At 31.8% G+C, this 23513-nt stretch overlaps 1 protein-coding gene across 6 annotated transcripts in view; it reads left to right on the top strand.

Annotated features, from left to right (window-relative positions):
* Ih (hyperpolarization activated cyclic nucleotide gated potassium channel Ih) overlaps positions 1–23513 on the top strand; it is a 103606-nt gene that overhangs the window by 71814 nt on the left and 8279 nt on the right. For 3 of the 6 annotated variants that reach the window (XM_088276424.1, XM_088276433.1, XM_088276437.1), the window contains exons 2-4: positions 18384–18547; positions 19343–19485; positions 23054–23191. In XM_088276424.1, the coding sequence (XP_088132550.1) occupies positions 18384–18547; positions 19343–19485; positions 23054–23191 (445 nt within the window). The remainder of the gene's footprint in view (positions 1–18383; positions 18548–19342; positions 19486–23053; positions 23192–23513) is intronic. The other 3 variants (XM_088276428.1, XM_088276434.1, XM_088276442.1) reach the window with 1 other exon arrangement.

The following is a 23513-nucleotide window of genomic DNA, read 5'->3' on the forward strand; positions in this document are numbered from 1 at the left end:
TTTTCAATTTCGTTTAAAACCTTTGGAGATTATTTTTCGTGTCTACCCTTTTCGGAAGGTCTAATCCATCATCGGGTTGCTGAATAAATCTCTCTTTCTGTCTTTTTCCCCTTATTTATACCAAATGGTGCATAGGGCACTTAATAAAATTGATTTTCCATTTAGTCTTGGTGAAAATACACAATCTTTCATGTTGGCTTTATCAGAAATTGAATATCATGCAACGTGCCTTACGTGCTAGCAGAGACTATTACTAATATCCAGATGGGGGAAAATCCATTCCGTAACCAATAGTCCAACAAATGAACACCATTTTCCCAACAAAGGGTTATTTGTAAAAATATTTCAAAGATATGTAATTTAACAAAGATGATAATCTAATAATACCCAGATTTCCATATTCTTCTTCATCTATGTTGAGATGTCAAAAAATTTTTACGACTTGCGTTAAAATCATAGACCTCATTTAAATACAAATATTCAATTATATTTGTGAAAAACCGCTTGAGGTGCTCCATTTATGTAATGATTTTAGATTGCGTGTAAACATGGGGCCAAAAGTTTGTCCGCTGTTTATTTTCCGCTTTTATTTCTTCTTTTTTCTGACACAATATATCCGTCGTTTACATTATTACATGATTTGTTGATTATTTTGTACGGGTAACATTGATCAACCTTGATGTTATCGTATTTTGTGTGTATTTTCTATCCTTTGGAGAGATTGTAATAGATGTTTTCTTATTGTTTCAGGTAAATATGGAATTCTAGTCTCTTAGGAAAATGGTGCCTGTGCTATCGACCTAGAGGGGTGGCGTTGCGTGCTCCCCGATCACGGCCGCACGTACTATAAACAACGGTCAGGGTGGCATCGGATGTTCATATATCTACCTGGTAACCCTTTGCATCTTCTCAAATTAAAAATCAAAAAAGATTATATTGGATTTATTTACAAAACGCCACGTTCGTAAGCACATTTTCAAAATCTTTGTTTTTACTAGTTTTGTAACATGTTTTGTTGTTGTTAGTAAGTATTTCTGTTCTCGTGACGTATAAAAATATTTCTATTCAATATCAAGTAACCTGTCTTTGAAAAAAGAGTAATAAGTTTCAGCAGAGCGGTGGTCGAACTGTTCGTCTCCATAGTACGGTGTTAAGGGTTTGGCTACTGTGCTGAATTAGATTTTTTTCGTAAAAAAATAAATATAAATGATTTTGGACATTAACTTTTTTTTAATATCACTTTTGACTGCTACCCGAAGTAAAGTATGACCTTGTATTCAAATTATTTACGACGATGATACACGCTTTGATATGATACTGTGTCAAATACGCCTTAGATATCAAACCTCTAACTCTTTGACACTAACTATAGGAATTTGGCTTATCATAAAAAAAGTGTCTTGATAAGAAATATATAAATAGAAAAAAACAAATCATTATTATATTATAGTATAATTTTTCTTAAATTATTACACGTATGGATTTTAACGAGAATCAAACTACCTCTTTTCATCCCTAAATATTAATTACGGATCATAAATTATTTACACTCGTTTTATCATCGTTTCGCTTAAGACACCTATCTGCTATTTGTGATAAAGTTTTGTATCTTCTAATATAAATATATTTATTAAATTTAAACTTTATTAAGCGTTACAGGGTTAAGGTATTTACAACGATATTAAAGGACACTCATTCACCAATACTAACCTCTTGCAATATTCACTATTTACACAATTCTGACTGAAACACGATAAACGTAAGTAAAGCCAACACGTACTAAACGAATGATATACGCGTTTTTCTTTTCCTTAACTCTTATAACGTAATAAAAAATAATAAAAAAAAAACAAATATATCTGAATTTAAGATGCACATATTATACTACTACTAGGACTAGGTTTTTACTTCTAGGAGTCATAAACTTATTGTACTTAAAAAAATGACATAACTGAAACTCTAATGGTGCATAAGGCACCGCATCGGATAGAGGCGGTGTCAAATTAGTCGTTATTTACATATGACGTAAGGTTATCAGTTAAAATGCAGTTAAAAACAACAACAACAAAAAATTGCTTATTTAAATATTTATAAATATTCTCAAATGGTTTGTAATTTGAATAAAATCCGGGCCTCTCAGAAACATTTTTTTGTTTCTTTTATTTGATTGAGACAAGTAATTAATCTTCCTCTTTGCAGCAGAAGTAATCTATCTTGACACATTTTCTTCAATTAAAATGCTATTAACGCCATCTTGTGCTTCTTAAAATAAAGAACAAACACAAAATATGATATACTTTTTAGAAAATAATGACGATGAAAAATTACTCATTTTTTCCTTGTTCTTTTCATTTTACTTTCAGAACGAGAAAATGATTTTTTAGGTATAAAAATATTGTAGAGACAAATACCACTTTTCAACAATTAAGGACAACATTTATTTTTTAATTAAGTGAACAGTAACGTATGAGCATCTTTACCTTTTTTCCTCGTGTGATTTTGAACCAAATTACTCCAAAAATTTATTTACCCAATGTGAAGTCAGTTTGTGTTTTTTATCGGAGTTTCTTATTGAGACGATGTAATCCATACTTACACTCCCACCCCTAGTAAACTATAGCTGCTTATTATTCTTACACTGGAATATAAAACATGCTAGTCTTCCTAAACGTATTATATAGTAAGCACTGAAACACGTCATTTATCAAGACCAACTATTTTTTATTTAAATTTCCTAGCTACTGATATAAATTAAACACACATCACAGTCGCGAAGTTTCGGATCACAAATGTGTGTTTACTACACCATATGTGTATGGGCATAATATTTATTGACTTCTTTTAAAATTTCTTTTGGCGGCACCCAATATGTGAAAGCATGATCAGTCTTGCACTTCAATTCTCAAACCGGGGTAGTATTAATTAAAGGTTTTTACTTTAAATATTTTCTACCACCATATCATTGATTTAATCAATTTATTAATTTACAATTTGCTTTTTATACTGAAACATATTCAAACTATCGACTCCACCTTAAAGGTTGTTTTGTAATAACCATTGTCAGTAATCTTCCCATTCTCCGTTTTTCCAGTTTCCATTATCCATTTTTTGCAGTTTTGTTTTAATGGTAGCCTAGTACCTTACTTTTTTCCGCATCACCTTTATTTATTTTTCTTTGGATAACACGTTTTGATTTTCCACCGATTCAGGTAAAATCTGATCCTGGAAACCAAAAAAAAATATCGCTCTGGGAAAATTTTGGGTGGAGGTTTAGTTAAATTGTCACCCCTATCGGTTCTAAGGTTAGGTTAGGTTAGAAAAGAGCCCCCTCCACAGAACATTCCAACCCCTAAGATTTACAATCTTACCTAGCCAATGTCCCTTGTCATACTCTCTTGCCAATATCGCTACCTGATACCCATTTTATCAGTAAGCTACAAAAAGAACAAAAAAACTTTTGGTTATCTTCGTGTTTGGAATTTATGATCCCTATCGTGAAAGTTTCCCAAACGTAAAAAAATATAAACCATGTATAGAGAAATAAAATAAACTTACGCATATGTACATAAATGTTTTATACTCGTATTTACGAGTATATAGAATGTGTGTACTGCACAATGTACTTATTGAGACTACACGTTCTAAACACTTCATTTATTTTATCTGTTATCGCAATCATGTAGAGCAAGTGTTCAAAAAACATCGCTACATTAAATGGCAGGCCATTCATTTTTTATCAGCCCGATGGTACCATATTAGGTATGTGCATCATATTATTAATTTAAAATATTATTATTGTGATGCAAGTCTTAGGTTACATATTTCCAATGGTACAAGAACCATCTTGTTTTTAGTTACTGCAAAATTGTACTTTTGCTTCTAGGTCACCCTTTGTACCCTCAAATGGTCATTTATATTTTTTTTAAACTCAATTACATTACAATTTTCATTAAAAATCTAAATAATCTCAAATTATAGAATAATGGTTTTCTACTGTTCCCGATTTTTTATCGGTTTCTAAACACTTTTATTACGATTTAATGTAAACAATGCTGAGTAAAAAATTTAACCTTTTAAAAATGGTACATTTTGTTACTGAATAATCCTGAAAACCTTTATTGTAAAGGCTTCTCTACAAATAAATGTGAATGACATGTCAAAATCCCAAAACAGTTCAAAATAAATGATTCTTGAATTATTTGAGGGAAACGAACCCATTGCGGTAGCTGATTAGTTGAGGATATATTAAACTATGCCACATAAACTTTATTAAAGATAAGTATTAGCTGTTTTAAATAAAAACTCTTTTCTCGAAAATATCGTAGCGTGTTTATTGATACATTTCAGTTTGCTTTGAGACATCGACTGAAATAATGTTTAGGTTTATCCAAACATGCTTTATGTGCATTCGGCACTTCACTCGGAAAATTTGGCAATCTTTCAATATCTTATATCTCGATACGCGCCTCTTGTGAGCTAGCGTGCTCTCAAGTATATAATTAGCCTAAAGGTTTGTTATTAATCCAAGGGAGAAGGTATGCCCTTGACGGTATTTTCCATCCTCATCTGGGTCAGCATCTCGCGCCACAAAATAGATTTATCATCCCTTAGCTCTAATAATAAAAACTTGGAAAGCTTTTTATGACATACCTACCCAATGGTCATAGTTTAACCGGAAACAAGTTGTGTTTCACTCAAAAACTTGAAACGGAAATTGTTTTAAATTTCAAAATATACATATATTAACATTGGTTAATGTTTGAAAATTAAACGAGTAAATAAAAAATATCTACCTCTACTGCCTACCCTAATAAATTCTCTTTGCACGCCACTGTATGTAAGTAATTAAGAGGTTGTAATGAGATTGAAGTTGATCCCTGTCAGGTTCGGTAAGATAAGGTAAGGTTTCCTAAGGGTTATGTAAAGTTACAAGGATACGTATTCAAAATATCGAACTTCGTTATCAGATATGACTATGACTTAAACCATTTAGCATGCGAGATATCCAAAATATCATGATTTTAAGGATGCTTTTTTCATCAAAAATAATTCGGGAATCAACGAATCAGTTAAAAATTAATAAATTTAATCGCAATATTTTGCATTTCTTTTTTGCACAATTTCTAGGGTTGTCTCCACTTGGGAGTTGTTGCGTATCGATATAGTTGAGTATTAAGTCTGGGTATTCACACCCCTTACTATCTATCATAGGGCGATTTAAGTGATCACTTTGTACTCGTGTTATATTCACGATTCTACCCATGATTACCTCACTACTTAAATTTTGTAAATCATATTTTATGCTTCAGTTTAACTTAATTGTACATGCTAGTTCATCGACCATCTATGCTCGTATTAAAATATAAGTTAAAATTGAAAACGACTATGTTCAGGGGACTCCTAGTATGCAAAATAATAATATTCAGGAAGAATCGTACATTCATTTAATGAATGACTTTGCTAATAAAATTTAAAAAATAAACTTGAAAATCCTACCATAAATGATGTAGAAGAACTAACATGGAATAAAATATTCAATTGTAGCCCTAATTACAATATTGCCTTTGAAACTTTAGTCAATTATGAGCTGAATCGTTAATCTTACAGTGTGTAAAGTGATCACTCAAACCAATATATGGCAGGTCATAAGCCCTGCTAACGCCCAGATTGACATATTTTTTATCAATCTATGTTGGGAAATTAATATAAAAAACTTGAAATAAAATTAATAATTAATTATGATTATCATTAATTCTCTACTCGAGTTGGAATACATGTTAATTTTAGTACTTTGAGAACAAATTTTAGGGTTTTAACCTCAAACCACTTTAAAAACAGTACATATTTGATTCTTTACATACAAACATATAACCCTTATCCGCACCCGATGTACCAAAGGGCACTGCATGATATAAACGCAGTGTTTTCTTGATCGTTAACACACGGATGAAAATGATCAGCCGTCCGCTTCAGGTACCATTCCAGGGTAATATTGAATAAATATTTGAATGAAAAATCACTTATATTTATTTGACCTCGCCCCTGGGAATCGAACCCGGGACCTCCAGTGCGGTAGGCGAGCGTGCTTACGATCACACTATGGAGGCGGACTTTTTGGTTTTTTACCATCCTTTTTTTGCGCTAATACCAACACCTGACATTCCACCAATGTAGCACATCGTCACATCAAACATTCATACAGCAATACGAGCAAAACACGTACTACGGAATACTCTAACTCCGAATTACTCCACGCTCTTATTTATTTCACCCCAAACTTCAAAATCTTAGTAAAATAACACCAGCCCATTCATGAAATAAGATGAGAGAAACCCCGAGTCATGTTTTAACAATTACTACACTTCTAAAAATAGTAACATCTCCTGTGACTTCATTGTCTTGCGAAAGTGGCTCGAGTAAATAACTTAAGCTTTTTTTGAAGAGAATTATTTAATTTGCTATCTTGCATGTGATAGTTTCTTTGAAAGATAAGAGAGGGCCAGTAATGCGGGAAATGTAATTTTGTTGCCATAAAAATAAAAATAAAAACAAAAACTTACCGGGTTCGATAAATTTAAATCGATCCCACACACAAATATATTTAAATCGGTCGAACAAGATACTATACGCAAACTATTTTTGCGTGTTCATTGAAAATAACCTTTAGTGATATAAGTGACTGAAATATTCATGTACATGGTAGTAAGGAGTGTCCCGTGAAGCTTCCATACTAAAGGGACGTCTGCGCATAAAGAGAAAGGATGGAAAAGAAAATTATCAGAATACAAATTCCAACGAAATTATTATTTAATTTAACCATTACGCCGCTTCCTCGCAGGGGTAGGCAGAGAGAATAGAGCGCCACACCACTGTCCTTGCAAACATTTTTCGCCTCTTCCACGTTCATGCATCTCCTCATACATACCCGCCGATTATTCAACCCGAAATAAATAAAGTTATCATAAGACCAATACCAATTATTTAATTGAACCCCAAAATTAATATTGAATATTGATAATTAAGATGCTTCAATTTGTAAAGTATGTACCCACAATATGATAGGCTTAAATTTTTATTTTAAATTGTACTTAAATGAATAAATTTATCGTTGTAATTTTACTTAAAAGCGTTCAGGAAAAATAATGATGGAAAGTGTGTGCTGTTTTTACTCGTATTAGAAATGGAAGAATTTCAACCAGTATTCTGTTTTTACGAATCTATTTTCCATATCGCCGTAATGGAAAACATGGCACCCTTCCGACCGCGCGGACTGTTGACTATAAAAAGGTTTTTTATTTTCTTTTTTAATAAGAACATCCCCTATCTTTAGTGAAAAACGTTTAAAATTCTTGCGTTGTAATAATATTGTATATACATATATCTCATTTGCAATTTAGCATACAGTTTGATTTTCAGAGACTTGGCGCTATAACCCGCATGTACATATGTACATTTAAATATTATTATCACGTCATTTCATATTGACTGCTTAGCTAAGTTATAGTGCTCCGAATTCATCTCCTGAAAAAAAATGCCTGAGGCACGAATTTTGAGCTGTGGCCCTCCAGTCATTTCTATTATAACATAAAATATAAATGGTTGAATAACAAAACGAATATCTTGCTGTCATAATTGCTTCTTTATAGATTTTTATTTTGTAAGGTTTCCTCGAATCATTCTTGAAATGAAAGTTATTACTTGGTAAGAATGAAGTTCAATCAGAATATTTTAAATATAAATCAGTTTGACTGTGTTGACACTAGAAGCGAAAGCAATTTTAATCTTACTTATTTAAGGACAATGTCCACACATTAGTAAGCGCCTTGTATGTGAACATGTCATGCTCACATACAAGGCGCGATTAGCAATATTAAGGCCCAGCATTCGTTAAGTCGCATTCATTGCACCGAAGAGGTCACACGTCTCTTTGCGACCGATTTTTTTTTATGTATATTAGAATTTTTTTTTATTTTTTAGAATAAATATAGAAAAATATTTTTATAATTATTTAACTCCTTACCTTTTAATAACTCTTTTCTTTTTGAAACGATATAATTACTTCGAAGAAAAAAAAAAATTTTAATGCAAAAACTGTATTTAAAGAACAAAAAAATTATATTAAATTTTACCTGGATTTAGAGAAAATTATGTTGCGACTCAACGAATTCTGGGCCTTAATGCGTATTATTTTTATAAAACTATTAGTTACAGTAATACAAAACAAAATAGATCACATCCAATATTTTCGATTTTAGACAGGCTGAATCTAGTGGATATAAATTATAAACGTAATCCGTTTATTATTAAATTTTATATTGATTTTAATCCTTTGTAAATATATGTTGAGGATTCGGGGTAACTGAATACCAACAGGGGATGTGCTCACATACTACGCTCGTATACCTTCTACCTTCTACCTACCCTCACCATAATTCGTTTAGTATAAGCAGATACCTGTTGTCTCTGGTGATTGATGATCCATCGATCCTGCCAAAACACTACCAGAACGTACATAATTAATCCGAGGCTGTGTGTACATAGGTGCAGTCATTACGCCTTCACTTGATGGAACTATTAGGGAGATATACTTGCCATAGGATGTGTGACAATACTCACTCTATAATTCTATGCAAATTAATTGAGAAGTAGGTAATTACATTACACGGGGAATTGAAGCGACGCTTTGTGCTTTTTGATACTTTTGAAGGACTCGTTAAAATAGGTTATTGTATCACGTTACGATTTCAATATCGATTTGGGTTTTTTTATAAGATTATTTACTTATTTTATTTATATTAACATCACTTATATTTGAACAGAGTACATTCAATAATAATAATAATAGTAATATTTATATATGTGTGTATGTACACACACATTATATATATATATATATATATATATATATATATATATATATATATATATATATATATATATATATATATATATATATATATATTGCGAATTTATAATTAATAAATTTATTTATGAATATTTTATAAAGAAATCAAAATGTGATTTAGTAATCCGCAATAAAATATACACGTATGTACATACGTATTATGTTTTTTCACATATTTTTTTGAATATTGTCTTCCCCAATTAAAACTTTAATCTGTTTATGAACTTTGTAATGAATTCTTTGAATTTGAAATGTAACTAAAGGGGTAGGTAATAAACATTAAACCGCAATACAAATTGCTGGATTAACCGTGTTTCATATTCCTCTCCCTCCCTCAGGATAGGGACAGGGACATGGAAGGGGGAGGGTGGATGTCTCACCTCACCTCGTCCGAATAATGGTTCACGAGATATAAAGTCGTTTGAGCAGAATGAGCTCGAATTCCCCGAAGTAAAACCACTCATCAGTTTACGCATTTTCCGTCACTTTATCGCGCGTTGTGGGAAAAATATTTATTGGAAATATGTACCTTATTCTTGTTAAATGTGTTAATATTCAGCCAGGTCCTTTTTAAAAGCTCACTTCGCTAAATGTTCAGTTAAGCGGAATATTTTGATATGTCATTGGATTTATTCATTCATTTAAATGGACACACGGTGTAGGTTCAGTATACGCGTGAACTGAAATGAAATATTTCCATTGAATGTTCCCATGTTAAATTTTTGTGCACCTTTTATGTATTTGGCTTTTTTTATATTCGGTGTTGTAAACTGCTTAAATAAGTGAAATCTTAAATTAAACGATAGGATGAAATATGTACTTCTACTAACAAGTCTTTGGATCAAATGCCAGTTTTCATTGCTTCATGAAATCTGAAAGTATCTTATAAATATTTTTTTATTGAAAAATCATAATATTTTAGACATAGATTACTATGGTACAATTTGAACCTTTTCGGCTATTTTAAAAGCTACAAATTTAACAAGGAACACGTCTTTTTTTATTTATTGTCATTAATACGTCATTTTCTATTTGTATGTATTTTATTTACTTTATCTACTTTAATTCAATACGACCTCCAGATTTTTCGAATTTTAGGCATTTAAAATTTTTATTGCGCCTTTTTTTATAATTAACGAATAGTCGGACATTTACACTTTTTCTAAGAAAAATAAATCTGAAAGTTTTATTTCCCATTTGAGCGTTATTGTTTTTCTTTTGCCACTGAAAAAGTAACCGCAGGGGTTTTGCTTCGTGTCTCCTTGGTTCCCTGTGGATAGTTGGTTTCGACCGCAATACTTTTACCTTCTATTCTTGTTACCTTCCACTCTCATTCATTTTCCTTATCCTGGGAGTCCATGAGGATGAGGAGATCGATACAAACTTCCCGTAACAGGTATTCCTCCCGACTCCCCTAACGCTAGCTGAGCGTGTTAAATAGCGCCCGCACCGTTCTGCTCGATATTACCCGAGTATACTAAATTCGGATAGATTTAGAGAGATTGGAAGATAGATTCTCCTGTATAATATATACATAATTGTTATTATCTACGATTTTACGTGAAGTACAGGAAATGCTTTATAAGGTACCTTGATCTAAAAAGTTCGCTTTAGAATTCATTCTTAAGCATTCTTGGTCACTATGACCGATTTTCTAATGTTTTTGTTATTACAAAAATTATCGAATATTTATTAATAAATTATCGTACCAATAATCTTATGATATAATAATATTTTATGAACGGAAAATTGGATGGACAAATGCAAGAAAATTTGTATTTTTTATAGATTTAGTCTAATCTTCAACAAATGGTAAATTTGAACCAGAATAATATTTAATAGGAACATGAAAAATATTATGTTCCATTAAAAAAATGAAAAATTAATGCTCGATTAATTTAGATGGCTGTATATGGTTTAATGAAAATAAATGTTGTTCAATATTATTGAACTGCATACGCCTTTCAATTTTTTTATGAAATTTATTTTGAATCGGAAAGGCTAATTTTTTTAAAATATAAATTAAGTATTTTTCATACGTTTGTATAAAAATACGAGTACAATTGTATATTTTTTTGAAAAAAGTAAAATATCATCCCTTTCATAATTCGATTATCCACATTTTATGTTCCGTTCGTATGTATTGATACCATATCCAGATCCAGAGCTCCGATAACATGGTTCCACATTCAGGACACGAACCAGCATCTGTAGTATAGTCCCGTCATATTGCGTCCGCCGTGAAGCGTGTTCCATGAAACATAGTAGGGATTCTTGTCACACGCGACCCACACCTTTAAAGTTTTCCTTTCGTATTAGTAAATAGTAAGTTTAGTAAAACTGAGATAGAGGTGAATTTGTAGATGACTAGTTTTCTAACTAAGGTTTTAAGAGATACTCATCTTCTTTATACAAGACATTTCATTATCTGTGGTTGACTTCAATAATTATTTTCCTAAAATCGAAGTTCTGCTATTTATTACCATGAGTAGGTACTTGGCATGAGTCTAATATATTTTTTTATATTTTCCTTTTTTTCTTATTTAAACGTTTATGATATTAAAATTAATTAATTTATTATGTATCTATAATTTATTATGATTTACGTTCAATAATACGTATCTACTATTCTAAGTTAATATTTGTCATATTTATTTTTGTAAATAACTCCGATTTATAAAATTAAAGAATGTTATCGAAATAAAATAAAAAATCTTTAGTGAATTTGTACATAATTTAATTTTCTTATATTAATTACACAGAATTTGTTTGAAAAATATGTATGTATGTATTTTCAACTAACGAACTTGCAAACTCTCGTGAATAAACCTGTACCATGGTATTAGATATTGTAAACGTAAAAAGGAAATTAATATTTTTGAGTACAACTTTAAATCACTTATAGCCTTTCAGCTACGTGCTACTTTTAATACAATCTGTATCTTAGAAAATATTGCGAATAATTTTACAATTCCAGTAAATTCAGATAAAAAAGGTTAGGAAAACTCTTTGAATTTAAATTCTACGAAAAAAGGCCGTATATGTAGAAGAGAACTGTATATATAGCTCGGTATCTAGAGCTTTGGGGTGGATATTATTACCCCCTGACCCAAACATACTTCCCTAGAACTATTATCATATCCCTGGAATAACATCAGGGCTATCGGATGGGGAATAAAACCTTTGCCATTAATCAAAGTAATTGAGGGAAATTTAGGTTTATTGGTTTCAAATTGCGCTGAATACACTCAAAAGTGTGTTCTATCGACAAAGTAGAACCATTGTTAATGCCAAATTACGAGAAAGGCAAAGAAAATATTAATCCGATACACATTATTTCTTCTGCTTCTTTTCTTTTACGTAGAGTTTTTATTGTTGGTATGCATTTTTCATAAACCCTGATGTATTGAATCACATAAAAATATAATATTTTTTAATGTTTTATAGACGAGGAAACCACGCACGTTTCACACTAAAAATATGTAAAATTAGCCTATACGGTGTATAATTTGTATCAGGGAAACGTTCATATTAATTTCAGGTAACAAATTGAAAATGAACAAATTGTCTACAATACCGAATATATTGTAATAAAACAATAATATGGTTTATTCCACTTTTATTTTATTTGTCAAGTGACCGGATTTTGTCGTTATCGACATCACCTGTCACACCAGTCTGATGGTGTCGGTAACGACGAAACCCGATCACTGGTCAAATAAAATAAAATTGGAGTAAACTACATATTTGCTGTTTTAAAACTTGAATCTAATAAGGTCATTGTATTTACTATGAGGGATATAATAAAGGATGCGTGTTAAACGTTTGTTTTGCACGAACGATAAATATCCGAAAATTTTGTCATATTTTTAGTACTCAGTTTCCCTGCCAGATAATGGTGGGAGATGATGATGTCTTCTTTAATTAAAATTTAAATTACAATTTGAATATCCGCCTTAAAGTCAACGGTCGACGAAGATTGCGGCAATAAGGAGGAAAGAGTTATTGTTATTTTCCGTTCGCTGAGTGAGGTAGGGGGGATCTTTAGTCACATAAAGTTCCAAGGCTTTTGTTCTTCGGCTCAAATGTTTATCTTCTCACCTCACAATATTTTTTAATCAATTTTATCCATATTTTGAATGAAAATTTAGATAATTAGAAAAGTTTTCCTTGGCTATTAACAGAGACACTAATCGCACAGGCTGTGATATTCTTACGAAGAAACTACACTGGAGTTAACTAAGAATTCATATCATACCTCGAGGGATTAATTGAGAATAATGTGATTCTCATTTTTCCAATGAGTCGTCCCGTATATGAATTAATTCCTTGAAGAAATTCATATTAATTTGTGATTTTTCGTGTCTTACCTACAGTAGTCAGTACCTACCCCACCTTAGTAAGTAGTACCTAGCTTACCTTACTATCTGCCTCAACTGCCTGCCCAATCAATTCTCTGTGCACGCCACTGTATTTGTATAAAACTGTATATGTATAAGTATGTATGAAATGAATGAAGACCTGATTTCTAACAAACCTCGGATTTAGAGTTCGGGGACCGTTTAATACGTTTTCATCTCTAGTGGTTTCAAATCCTGGTTCAGCAGACTCGATTTGCAGTGTACCTATGTACACATATACGTAGTTAACTCTCAGAGCGATCCTTATTCAGTTTTGCTACGAACTGCTTTAACTGACGGTCGATTAGTTTAAAAAAAAACGGGAAATGCATTTCATCCGCATTGTAACAACGGAACTCGAAAATCTAAAAGCCAAAATTTTCTACTAGATTGAAAATAATAATTTAATGCATTTTTTTTATTATCTACATATAAATTAAAATTTATATAATAATATAATTAATAATGATGAAAATTTATGTTCCGGCTTAACTAAGCAGCGGGCGTAATACTTTGTCAGCCATTTTTTTACAAGTACATAGTATTTTAAAAACGAAACAAAACAAATGTTTAATGTTGTTTAACAAATGTTCTGTAACGTATTTCCTGGTGACATATTCTTATGTTTTGTGACGCTTTCAAGTAAGCACGTTCATACGTATGTTCATGATGACGTTTTGTAATGAATATGAACTAAATGACGTACTGTACATACACTCGTACCTCTTTAATTGTATCTTCCTTCGAATTTTCTCCGATCCTTTATCTATCTGCGTAGTATTTATTACTCTCGGATAAAATTTATGGAGCTTTCCTCCTTTGAGTGGGTTCAAACTGTTTAATTACTACGGCGGAGGGGTCCGTGGGGATTTATCACCGACCTGCCCTGACCTGCCTCGACCTGTCCCAACCTGCCTGAACCTGCCTGAACCTGCCTGAAAACTTTCATAAATTTTCGCACAATTCGGTTAAAACAGATCAACATCGGATTGGCCGCATTAGTCCTAAATTCGCAGATGTTTCTGGGCGAGGAAGAGAGAGAAATTCTTAGAATAGCCAAGTAATAAAATATGTTTTACTTTTAATATTATTTTGGGATGAGTGATACGCTTTCGTGGATAGTGTGTATCGTTAGGAAGCTCTGGCGAGGAGAAGTGCCACTTAATCCCGCAGTTTCTTATAAGGCTCCTTCGGATTACGCGAGACCTTAGATAAATGTTCTCCAATTTAGAGACGTCGCCATCTCGACTGTCTTTTTATAAGAAGATGAGAGCATTGGAGGTTTTCGCTCTCCGGGTACAGAGATTATATAGTTATCCCGCTCTCTGTTTGGAGAGTCTCCCAGAGAATATAATTTGATCTTCCCTTGTCATTCTCCAGTCACTTCTTCGTCATAGTCTTCAATTTTCTTTGCTGACAAAATATACCGGTTAAATTAACATAAATTTATCCAAAAGCCCTCACATTCGAATCTCAGTTATCTTTGAATATTTTTTGTTTAAATATCCTGAAATGAAAGAAAAACACGTAAACTGATAAATAATTAAGGTATTGTATTATATTTTATAAATAACACAAAATTCAAATATAATACTTATTTAAAGGTATGGAAAAAACCACGAGAACTCGGAAAATTATAAATAATCAACAGCTTTTCTATAACTGCTTTAACGCATTGCTTTTACTTTGTTTTAAAATACGGGCTTTAAAAAGTAGGCTTAAAAATATTTGGAAATGAATATTAAAATATACCAACCCTTATGCGTGAACGTATGGAAGCGAATCATGGAATTCATAAAAGAAGGTAAAAGCAGACTGAAATAATTCAAAATGCGATCTCTGAGGCGTCCGTGAGCCAAAACATTGACGTTGCATAACAGATGTCCGAACAGTGAAATATTGAAAGAATACAATAAACATTATTCATGAGGTAAAAAGAGGTGTATTAAGATGGTTTTAAACATATAGAGCGAGTTGAAGATGAGCGAACGATAAACAGATTCACGATGCAAATATAGCTGTAAGTGGAAGTCGAAGAAAGCTAAAAAATAAATGGGATGATCAAGTGCCCCAAATCCTTTAAAAGTTTGAACAATCGGCGTGCATGTGTGAAAATGTATATATGGACGTGAAAGAAGCATATCTGTAAAAACAGAAGTGTGGCAATCTATGCGATACTCTTTGACCATGCTCACGTGGAAGTAGCGTGATGATTAGCTATTGTATAATATGTTATGATCATAATAGTGAGAAAAGACTTTTGACTGTTTTCTTCCAAAAAAATATGGGGAATCGGTAACATTTACCTAAAATCTTATTAAGAAAATCAATTTCAAACACAATAATTCATATAAAATATGTACCTGAATATTTCTATTTCATAGAATATTCACAAGCGCCCAGTAAGGCAGTGGGTACCATTTGAACTCACTCTAGTAATGAACATTTTTAACTTCAGAATTTTCATAATATCATTTCAGTTGGATAAAATATTAGTAGCTCGTAGCCGCCTGAAAAATACTCAACACTCGTCCGAGAGCAGTAAAATAACTCCTTGGGAAATTACACAGTAAAAACGATTCCACTTCAAATCAGAGCGGAGAAAGCTTTTTAATTCCCCAAATGATTTAATTATTCAGAACGGTAAGTAACACAGTTATTATCAGGAAATCTCCCACTTCTCTGAATATGGGGAACACCGAATAGGGGAAAATATCGTGCTTTGGCGGTAGTTTGAAGGTTTTGGCTCCTAGAAGTATAAAGTATCAAAAAGTTAATGATATACATATTAACTAATCAATCTACACATACACACGTTTTATACATCCTCGTGCTTATATATTTCTACATGGTGGATAAATCAGCTTTTAATATAATATGAAAATATTTTGAATAATTTAAACTAACATTTAAACCAACACTGATACAAATATCAAATTTTCAACTAGATTTTTTGCATATATTTGGCCAATAATAACATACGGATGCGAAACCTGGGCTCGCGAGGGAGACGATGTCCAGTATTGTGGCTACCTTTCATTTATTAGAGACATCTTTTGATCATGTTACTAAAACACTAATTTAAAAACAAGTACAAACCGCTTTCTCAAATGAATGGATTCTGCTCAAAGGAGTAAATAAAAAATTGTAAACCTTGTGTTTTCCAAAACCATAATCAGCATTCTTTATTGATTTATGACTTTTTAAAACAAGTATTACTTTGATTGCCTTTGTAGTGGTTTACCATACGGACCGGTACTAGCAGGTACGCAGTTACAACGTTGTTTTCCCGGGGGAGTTTTTGTCGTGTAAAAAACACCGAAAAAGCCTTTGTGGAGAAGATCCATGAGCGACAAGTGGGGTGTTGAGGGAGGACTTGATTCGACGGAGTAATTTCTACACAAGGAAATATGTAGTAGCTATATACACCACAGTAATTCAACAAAATGAAAACTGGTACTAACTAAGACTAGTCAAACAGATGTCAAAAATCCAATGCCTTAGATTTTTGACATCTGTTTGACACTATACAAAGATGACAAACAAAAAAAATGTTTTTTTTTTAAATATTCATCTCACCAAAGTAAAATATTCCTGCGGGATGTATTTTAATATATCGACGTTTTCGAAATCCATTTTAGTTTTTTTGTTTCCTGCATGGTAATATTAGAGTTTATATGTTTATGAGTATTTGCCTATTATTTTATTAATTTATGTTTAATTTGTACCAATGAATATCAAAATATGTTGCTACTTATTTTTACCCGAATCTGACTCATTATTTTTAAAGTTTCCGCTCAAGCATTATATATACCATACTGGTAATGGTACATAGATTACCGAGAAAATATCATAATCTTTGCATAATATACCATGGATAGATATTATTTTAGTTTTTATAAAAAAAAACTACACCATTTTCCAGAGGTGTTCTACAACAGCTAAAAGAAGACTTGTGCCCGTTTTCACAAATCTTCTTAAGGTTTGACCTTGCGACTATAGGTCTATTAAAATATATTTGGTCGATGTTCACTCCTTGTATCGTACCCCCATCTAGTTAAAATTATCATGCGTCTAGTCAATTACCATCGCTCTATAAACGTAGTCCATTTTGTTATGTTAAACCAAATTTCCAACACCAATAAGTAAAAATTTGAAAATAAATTCATATTTCTTGCACAATATTGATGTTATTATATGGTAAAAGATTCCAGTTTTAAATGAAAACTATATATATTGTGTGAAGAAATAAAATAAAGTAATATAAATTCAGTATTTGAGTTTTCATGAGAGAAAATAAAATTATTTACTAGCACAAAGTCTAACCAAAGGGAAATAATTTATTGCGACGTTTGAATTAGGATCAACTATGCACATTAAAAGCTCTTCTCTTTGGGGTACATTTATTCTCCTAATATTTGTGCACTTTCTAGAATAACTTACGATAATTGTTCCTCCGGTGTAGTATAACATAATATTATTACTTTTGGTAACTCGCGTAAAAGTCCCGTGAATTTATTTAATCGCGTAACTTTAAAGCCACCGACCTGGAATATTCCGTTCGAAGTGAAGGCAGTTGTTTGAGTAAATTTCCACACTTCAGCAGCCTTCTTGCGAAAATTAATACAAATTACGCTTCCGTTTTATTTTGATACCGATCCTCCGATCTTGGGTAATGCTTCTTGTTCTGTATCACAATATTATATTTCGAGGTTACGAGCCCTAAATTTTCCGTTGGAATTGGTGAAGAAGCGTGAACACCGAGTTCAATGGAAACTTTATTTTCGCGTGCTAATGAAGGTGCGAATAATGAATTCAGAAAACGGAAGAATGTTTTTAAATTATTTCGCTTTTCATCTGCTAATCACGAATGAAATTAACGCTAATCTTAACTCTTAACTCTTCACAAATAACTTTAAAGGATTTATCATCATTCGCCGTTCATAGGAAAACACTTCAATTACCACCGTTAACGAGAGAGACATTTGAAAAAAAACAAATGTACCGCATAAATATATATGTTCATTTATTTAACAGTTATAAGAGACTGGGATAACAGCTCGCAAATGTTGTTGCAGGTTCTACTGGGACTTGTGTATGCTGCTGCTCCTCGTAGCTAACCTCATAATCCTGCCAGTGGCCATCTCCTTTTTCAACGATGACCTCAGCACGAGATGGATCGCCTTCAATTGCCTCTCGGACACCATATTTCTTATAGATATTGTTGTTAATTTTAGGACAGGTTAGTATTACATCACTCATTCCATCTCATCAATCTCATCGCCCTAGTGTCATCACATTTTACTACCATGTATGAGGTACCGGGTTCGATTCCCACAGGAGACATATTATAGTAAATAGCACATTGTCTTTTTGTAAGTTTCTATCATGATAACTGTATATTATTCTGATCCATTGTCGGGAGAATAAGGGAAAATTATGTCCCTATTCTCAATAACCCTTTAATATTCATTTTTAGTGTGTTCCGTTTTGATGGGTTTATTTTTAAGTATAAACTTTTTACCAAGGCACATTCAACCAATAGTGTAATACGCATATATGGAAAAAATGTTAATCGAGATGTATTTTACGTCATTTATACTATAAGGAATTCATTATTTAAGATCATGAAAAAGTACAAGATTCATTCGGATATTTTCCTTATATTATTTAGAAGTTGTATAATCGCAAGAAGTAAAATAGACATCTAGTTGCTTACTTTTTAACACAAACATTTCAGTGAACGCAAAAGTTCCTGAAGTGTCCCGAGCACGAGTATATTGAATATTAGATTCGCTAGGATTTCAACATGAAACTTTAAAAGTTATACACGTAATCCATTCTTCAGGAAAGCAAGTTTTGATTCTGTTTGCATGAGAACCTGCGGAGATCACGTAGGACACACATTACGTGAAGCAGCCTTAATGGAGAAACTTTTCCGAGATGTTTTCGAGGGGTTCATTACTAAAACTTCGTTGTACCCATTCATGATTGAATATCAGCTACTCCCGAGTGACGTGCTCCTTTACCATTCCAGGTATAATGCAACAAGACAACGCGGAGCAAGTCATTCTGGACCCGAAGTTGATAGCGAAGCACTACCTGAAGACTTGGTTCTTCCTCGACCTCATCTCGAGTATTCCTCTTGACTATATATTCTTAATCTTCAATCAGGTAAACGTACGTTTCATTCGTTTGTTTTTGTTTATTTTGCCCGTTAATTTTTTGTTTGGATTTGATTTCAGTGTGTTTCTGTTCCAGTTAATTTATTTTCCATTTTTGTTGTCTCCGTGATGGTCGTAGCTTGATTTATGTTTGTTTCGGTATATTATGTCTACCTCCAGAGTATTGGCCCAGGTTTGGTGTACAATCTATTACTTCTTTACGGATCATTTTATCTCACTCTTTTATCTACGCTTCAATTATTATTCTTATTCTCTACTTTCATTATTTATTCTAACTTTACATTCCCGAGTACCCTCACTTTAACACCTTCATTCCCTGTCCAAGATACACACGACTCGCCGTTCTATGTACGTACCGACTTCCCCTTTCTAAGTACCAAGACTCCTCGCTATTTCTATGTGAACATTATTGTTCGGTTTTGTTCTTACACTCTGTTTCTAACACTCGATCCTTTTGCACCAAGTATTTAAATTTTCTTTATATTTTACTATTTTCTTGAAATCTTTTACCTCTGCATCTTCTTCTTGCACATATGTTGCAATATTTGCTTTGTAATTTCAGTTTCCACTTCCTTATTTTTTTACATGTTTTTTTTATTTATTAACTTATTTGAATGCTTTTTTAATTAGATTTTAGTTTGAAGAATATATTACATTTTTGTTACATTATCCTATTACCGAAGAGATTTTATTACTGTTTCATTTATGCAGTTTTGTGAGAAGTTAGGGTTAAGTATGCAAAATGTAATACATTCTTTTAAGTAGACTGTATTTCTTTATGAATTATCTATACTTAAGTTAATTTTATATAAAAATGTTATTTACATTTGGTCAGAATACTAAGTGGAATGCTCGAACTTCATATTTTATTTGTTAAATATGATTAACAATATGTGTACTCTGCTATTGTTATTGTAATATTCTTGTCTAGTTAAATTATTCTTTCATACATTTAAAAAAATACCGGAGGATATAGAGCCAATATATTTCATCGTTTATCTAACAAGAAGAACATGTATGTACACCAATAAACGGTAGTACATATTTTATGTTTCAGTTTTAAATATAGAAATTAAATTAAAAACTAAAATGAATACTTAAAAGAAGATTTCCCACTTTTCGAGAAACTTTATCTTCGGAATGTGTAAGAAATGATAATATACATTCAATTTATCATTTGGTTTTGTAATTAAATCAAACCACTTTAGTAGGCTTTTTACAATTAAGCTATTTCTTAAAGCAATTAGAAATATGTAAAATTATTTTACAACGATGATGAGACTTTTTTCGTAATTTATTAGTTTTTCTCCGGAAAAAAAATTATTTTTCTGCTTACATTTTTTTACGACAGAATTTCTTGCGAATATTTACTATCTTCTTTATTCTGCTAAATTAAATGATACAGCTATCTATTCACTTGCGTATAAATATTATTTTCTTATGAGTTCAAAATAATTTTAGTTACGATTTAATCTTAGGAAACAGTCTTCGTGTTCCTTATTTTTTTATTTGTGAATAACCTATTTTTAATAAGTAAAAAATAATATATTTATGTGAATTAACAATTCGTTTTTACATTTCGCAGTTTTCTGAGAATGTTTGGTTTATTAATTTATTTTATTTCATTTCGCAATATTCTTTTTTACTTGATGAAAGCTGCACAGCATGGCAACAAATAATGTTTTAACATACATATATGTAATAAATGTGTATGTAGGTACCCGCATCTATATGATTAATTCACGAATGATTAACCTTAAGTTATTTTTTATTTAAATAAATTAGCACTTATTGCAAGATCAATAACCATTTCACAGTTACGAAGAATATAAATTAATCGCCAAATATTTGAATTTCATATTCGTGTTATTACCTACATCCATTTTTTATATATTCTAATACTAAGTATTATGAGGAGTGTAAATAAAACGTTGAATTTTAGTAACTTAATTGGCCGAATATGAAATAAAACTTTATATAGAGTTGTAATTTTAACTCACTTTGTAACTTGAATGTTTTTATTAAATAATTTTACAGTATGAAAAATTAGTAACATATCTATACTCATTTTCTACTCATTTTCAGTGAAGTTTTATATAATAATACCTTGTACTTAGGAAGTTAAATTGCACTGCACGTATGTGATTTCAAAAGAACGAATCTCAATTAATTAATGGAATTGAAAAACCAAACATTTAAACTTTGAAGGGTAGATATAACAGTTTATATGTAATTTTGATAATTTAATAATTTGTGTTTATATTTCACTTCGAGTTTTACATTTCACACTTTACATGTAGATGTTGTTGAATGATTTTTTTACAAAATTGTATTAATTTCTTCCCCCCCCCCCCCCCCCACTCACCTATATCACCAACACCGCCAAGTGATCGAAGATTGAACTCACTTGGGTGGCGAGAGGTTTAAGTGCTTTAGGCGTGATTTTATAATATTTTGAACACTAGGCGCACTTAGTTTAAATTTACCGAACACACTGGGTTAACATTTACCGTCGAATTGTATTCCGCCACCGGGCGACATAAAAAAAAGTCACCGGGAAATCTTAAAAGACGAGTCAAGTTTGAATATTTCAAAAAACTTAAAAATGCAACATCTCCTTGGCTCGAAGAGATTGGGAACCTTTGCACTAAAACGTAAATAAGTACTCATTTTTATTCGAGAAATATTTTTTTAAATGGTACTTACAATACCGTCTTAATTTAATTTGAATGAATTATAAAATAGTTTTCGAGACATCGAGGCAGCCTATGCATTTAAAAAAACTTTTTTTCCTGAAAATTTACATGTTTTGTATTTATGCTGTTGTGTCTGGTTATCGAAGATAATACATACATAATACTAAAGAAAACATATTTTTACACATTAATATGTATGTATTTATGCTTATTGCCATTAAATGATGGGAGATATATTTCTTTTTAAAACACACTACACTAATCCGAATGCTCTAAGATCAATATTTTTTTTATTTGTCAATTGGTGTAAAATATGCAAAATGTATGTACTTTTTATATACGTACATCAGTTATGAAACTACAGGTTGTCAAAAGAACATGCACAAATCACAAAAACTCGCACCAAATATCATAGAACCATACAATAAATATAACAGATTTGTCACATTCACAATGTAAGAGAATCCTAAGTAACAATGCTGCTATATCATCTAATTACCAGCAAAAAACTTCATTTCAAATTAATTTTAGATATTCAATTTTCAATGCTAAAAATATCATAACCCTAGATTTTCATCAGTATGTGTTTAGCGTAATTACATAATTATGAGATTAATGGAAGGTTTCAAGTTGGGGTAGTAAGAATACCCGAAATTCTGTGAACCTAGCAAAAATCTTAATTCATGACCTAAGCCCGAAACCTCCACCGCGCTGCCACATTCTCTTGGCGCGCCATTTCATCTCGGCGTCTTTTCTTTTTAAAACGGATTTTTTAGAAATGTCAAACGATATTGTTGTTACACGAACGTGGCACTTATTGAAAGATGTTTCTGCCGTGCCAATGTCTAATGTGCGGTTGTCACGCAGGATTTCAGCGAGAGCTTCCAGATCCTGCACGCCGGGAGAGCGCTCCGGATCCTGAGGCTCGCCAAGTTGCTGTCTCTCGTCCGACTGCTCCGGCTGTCTCGTCTGGTTCGATATGTCTCGCAATGGGAGGAAGTATATGTAAGCCTTATTTCTTAATACATAGTGCCAGCTTGTATATTAAGTTATCCGAAGGCTTCCTTACATAAACTATACCGAGTAAGGCATGTAGCGGAAGCGATAACATTTTACCCTATATAAATTAAGCACTACTCGCATTTGTAAAGGGATATAGTTTAGATGTATTTAAAAAATGAATTGAACTGTTCAACTTATGTAACAATAATACTCTATCGGATAACCCTGCATCTATTGGGGTTGTAAATGGTATAAATTCTAAACTTGAATGAATGAATCCAGCCAACTATATCCCTTTATTTGTATATTTACCATGATTATTCAA

The sequence above is a fragment of the Brachycentrus maculatus genome, unplaced genomic scaffold (genome assembly GCF_059751285.1).
Source record: "Brachycentrus maculatus isolate JH-2025_06_01 unplaced genomic scaffold, ASM5975128v1 h1tg000038l, whole genome shotgun sequence".
Lineage (NCBI taxonomy): Eukaryota > Metazoa > Arthropoda > Insecta > Trichoptera > Brachycentridae > Brachycentrus > Brachycentrus maculatus.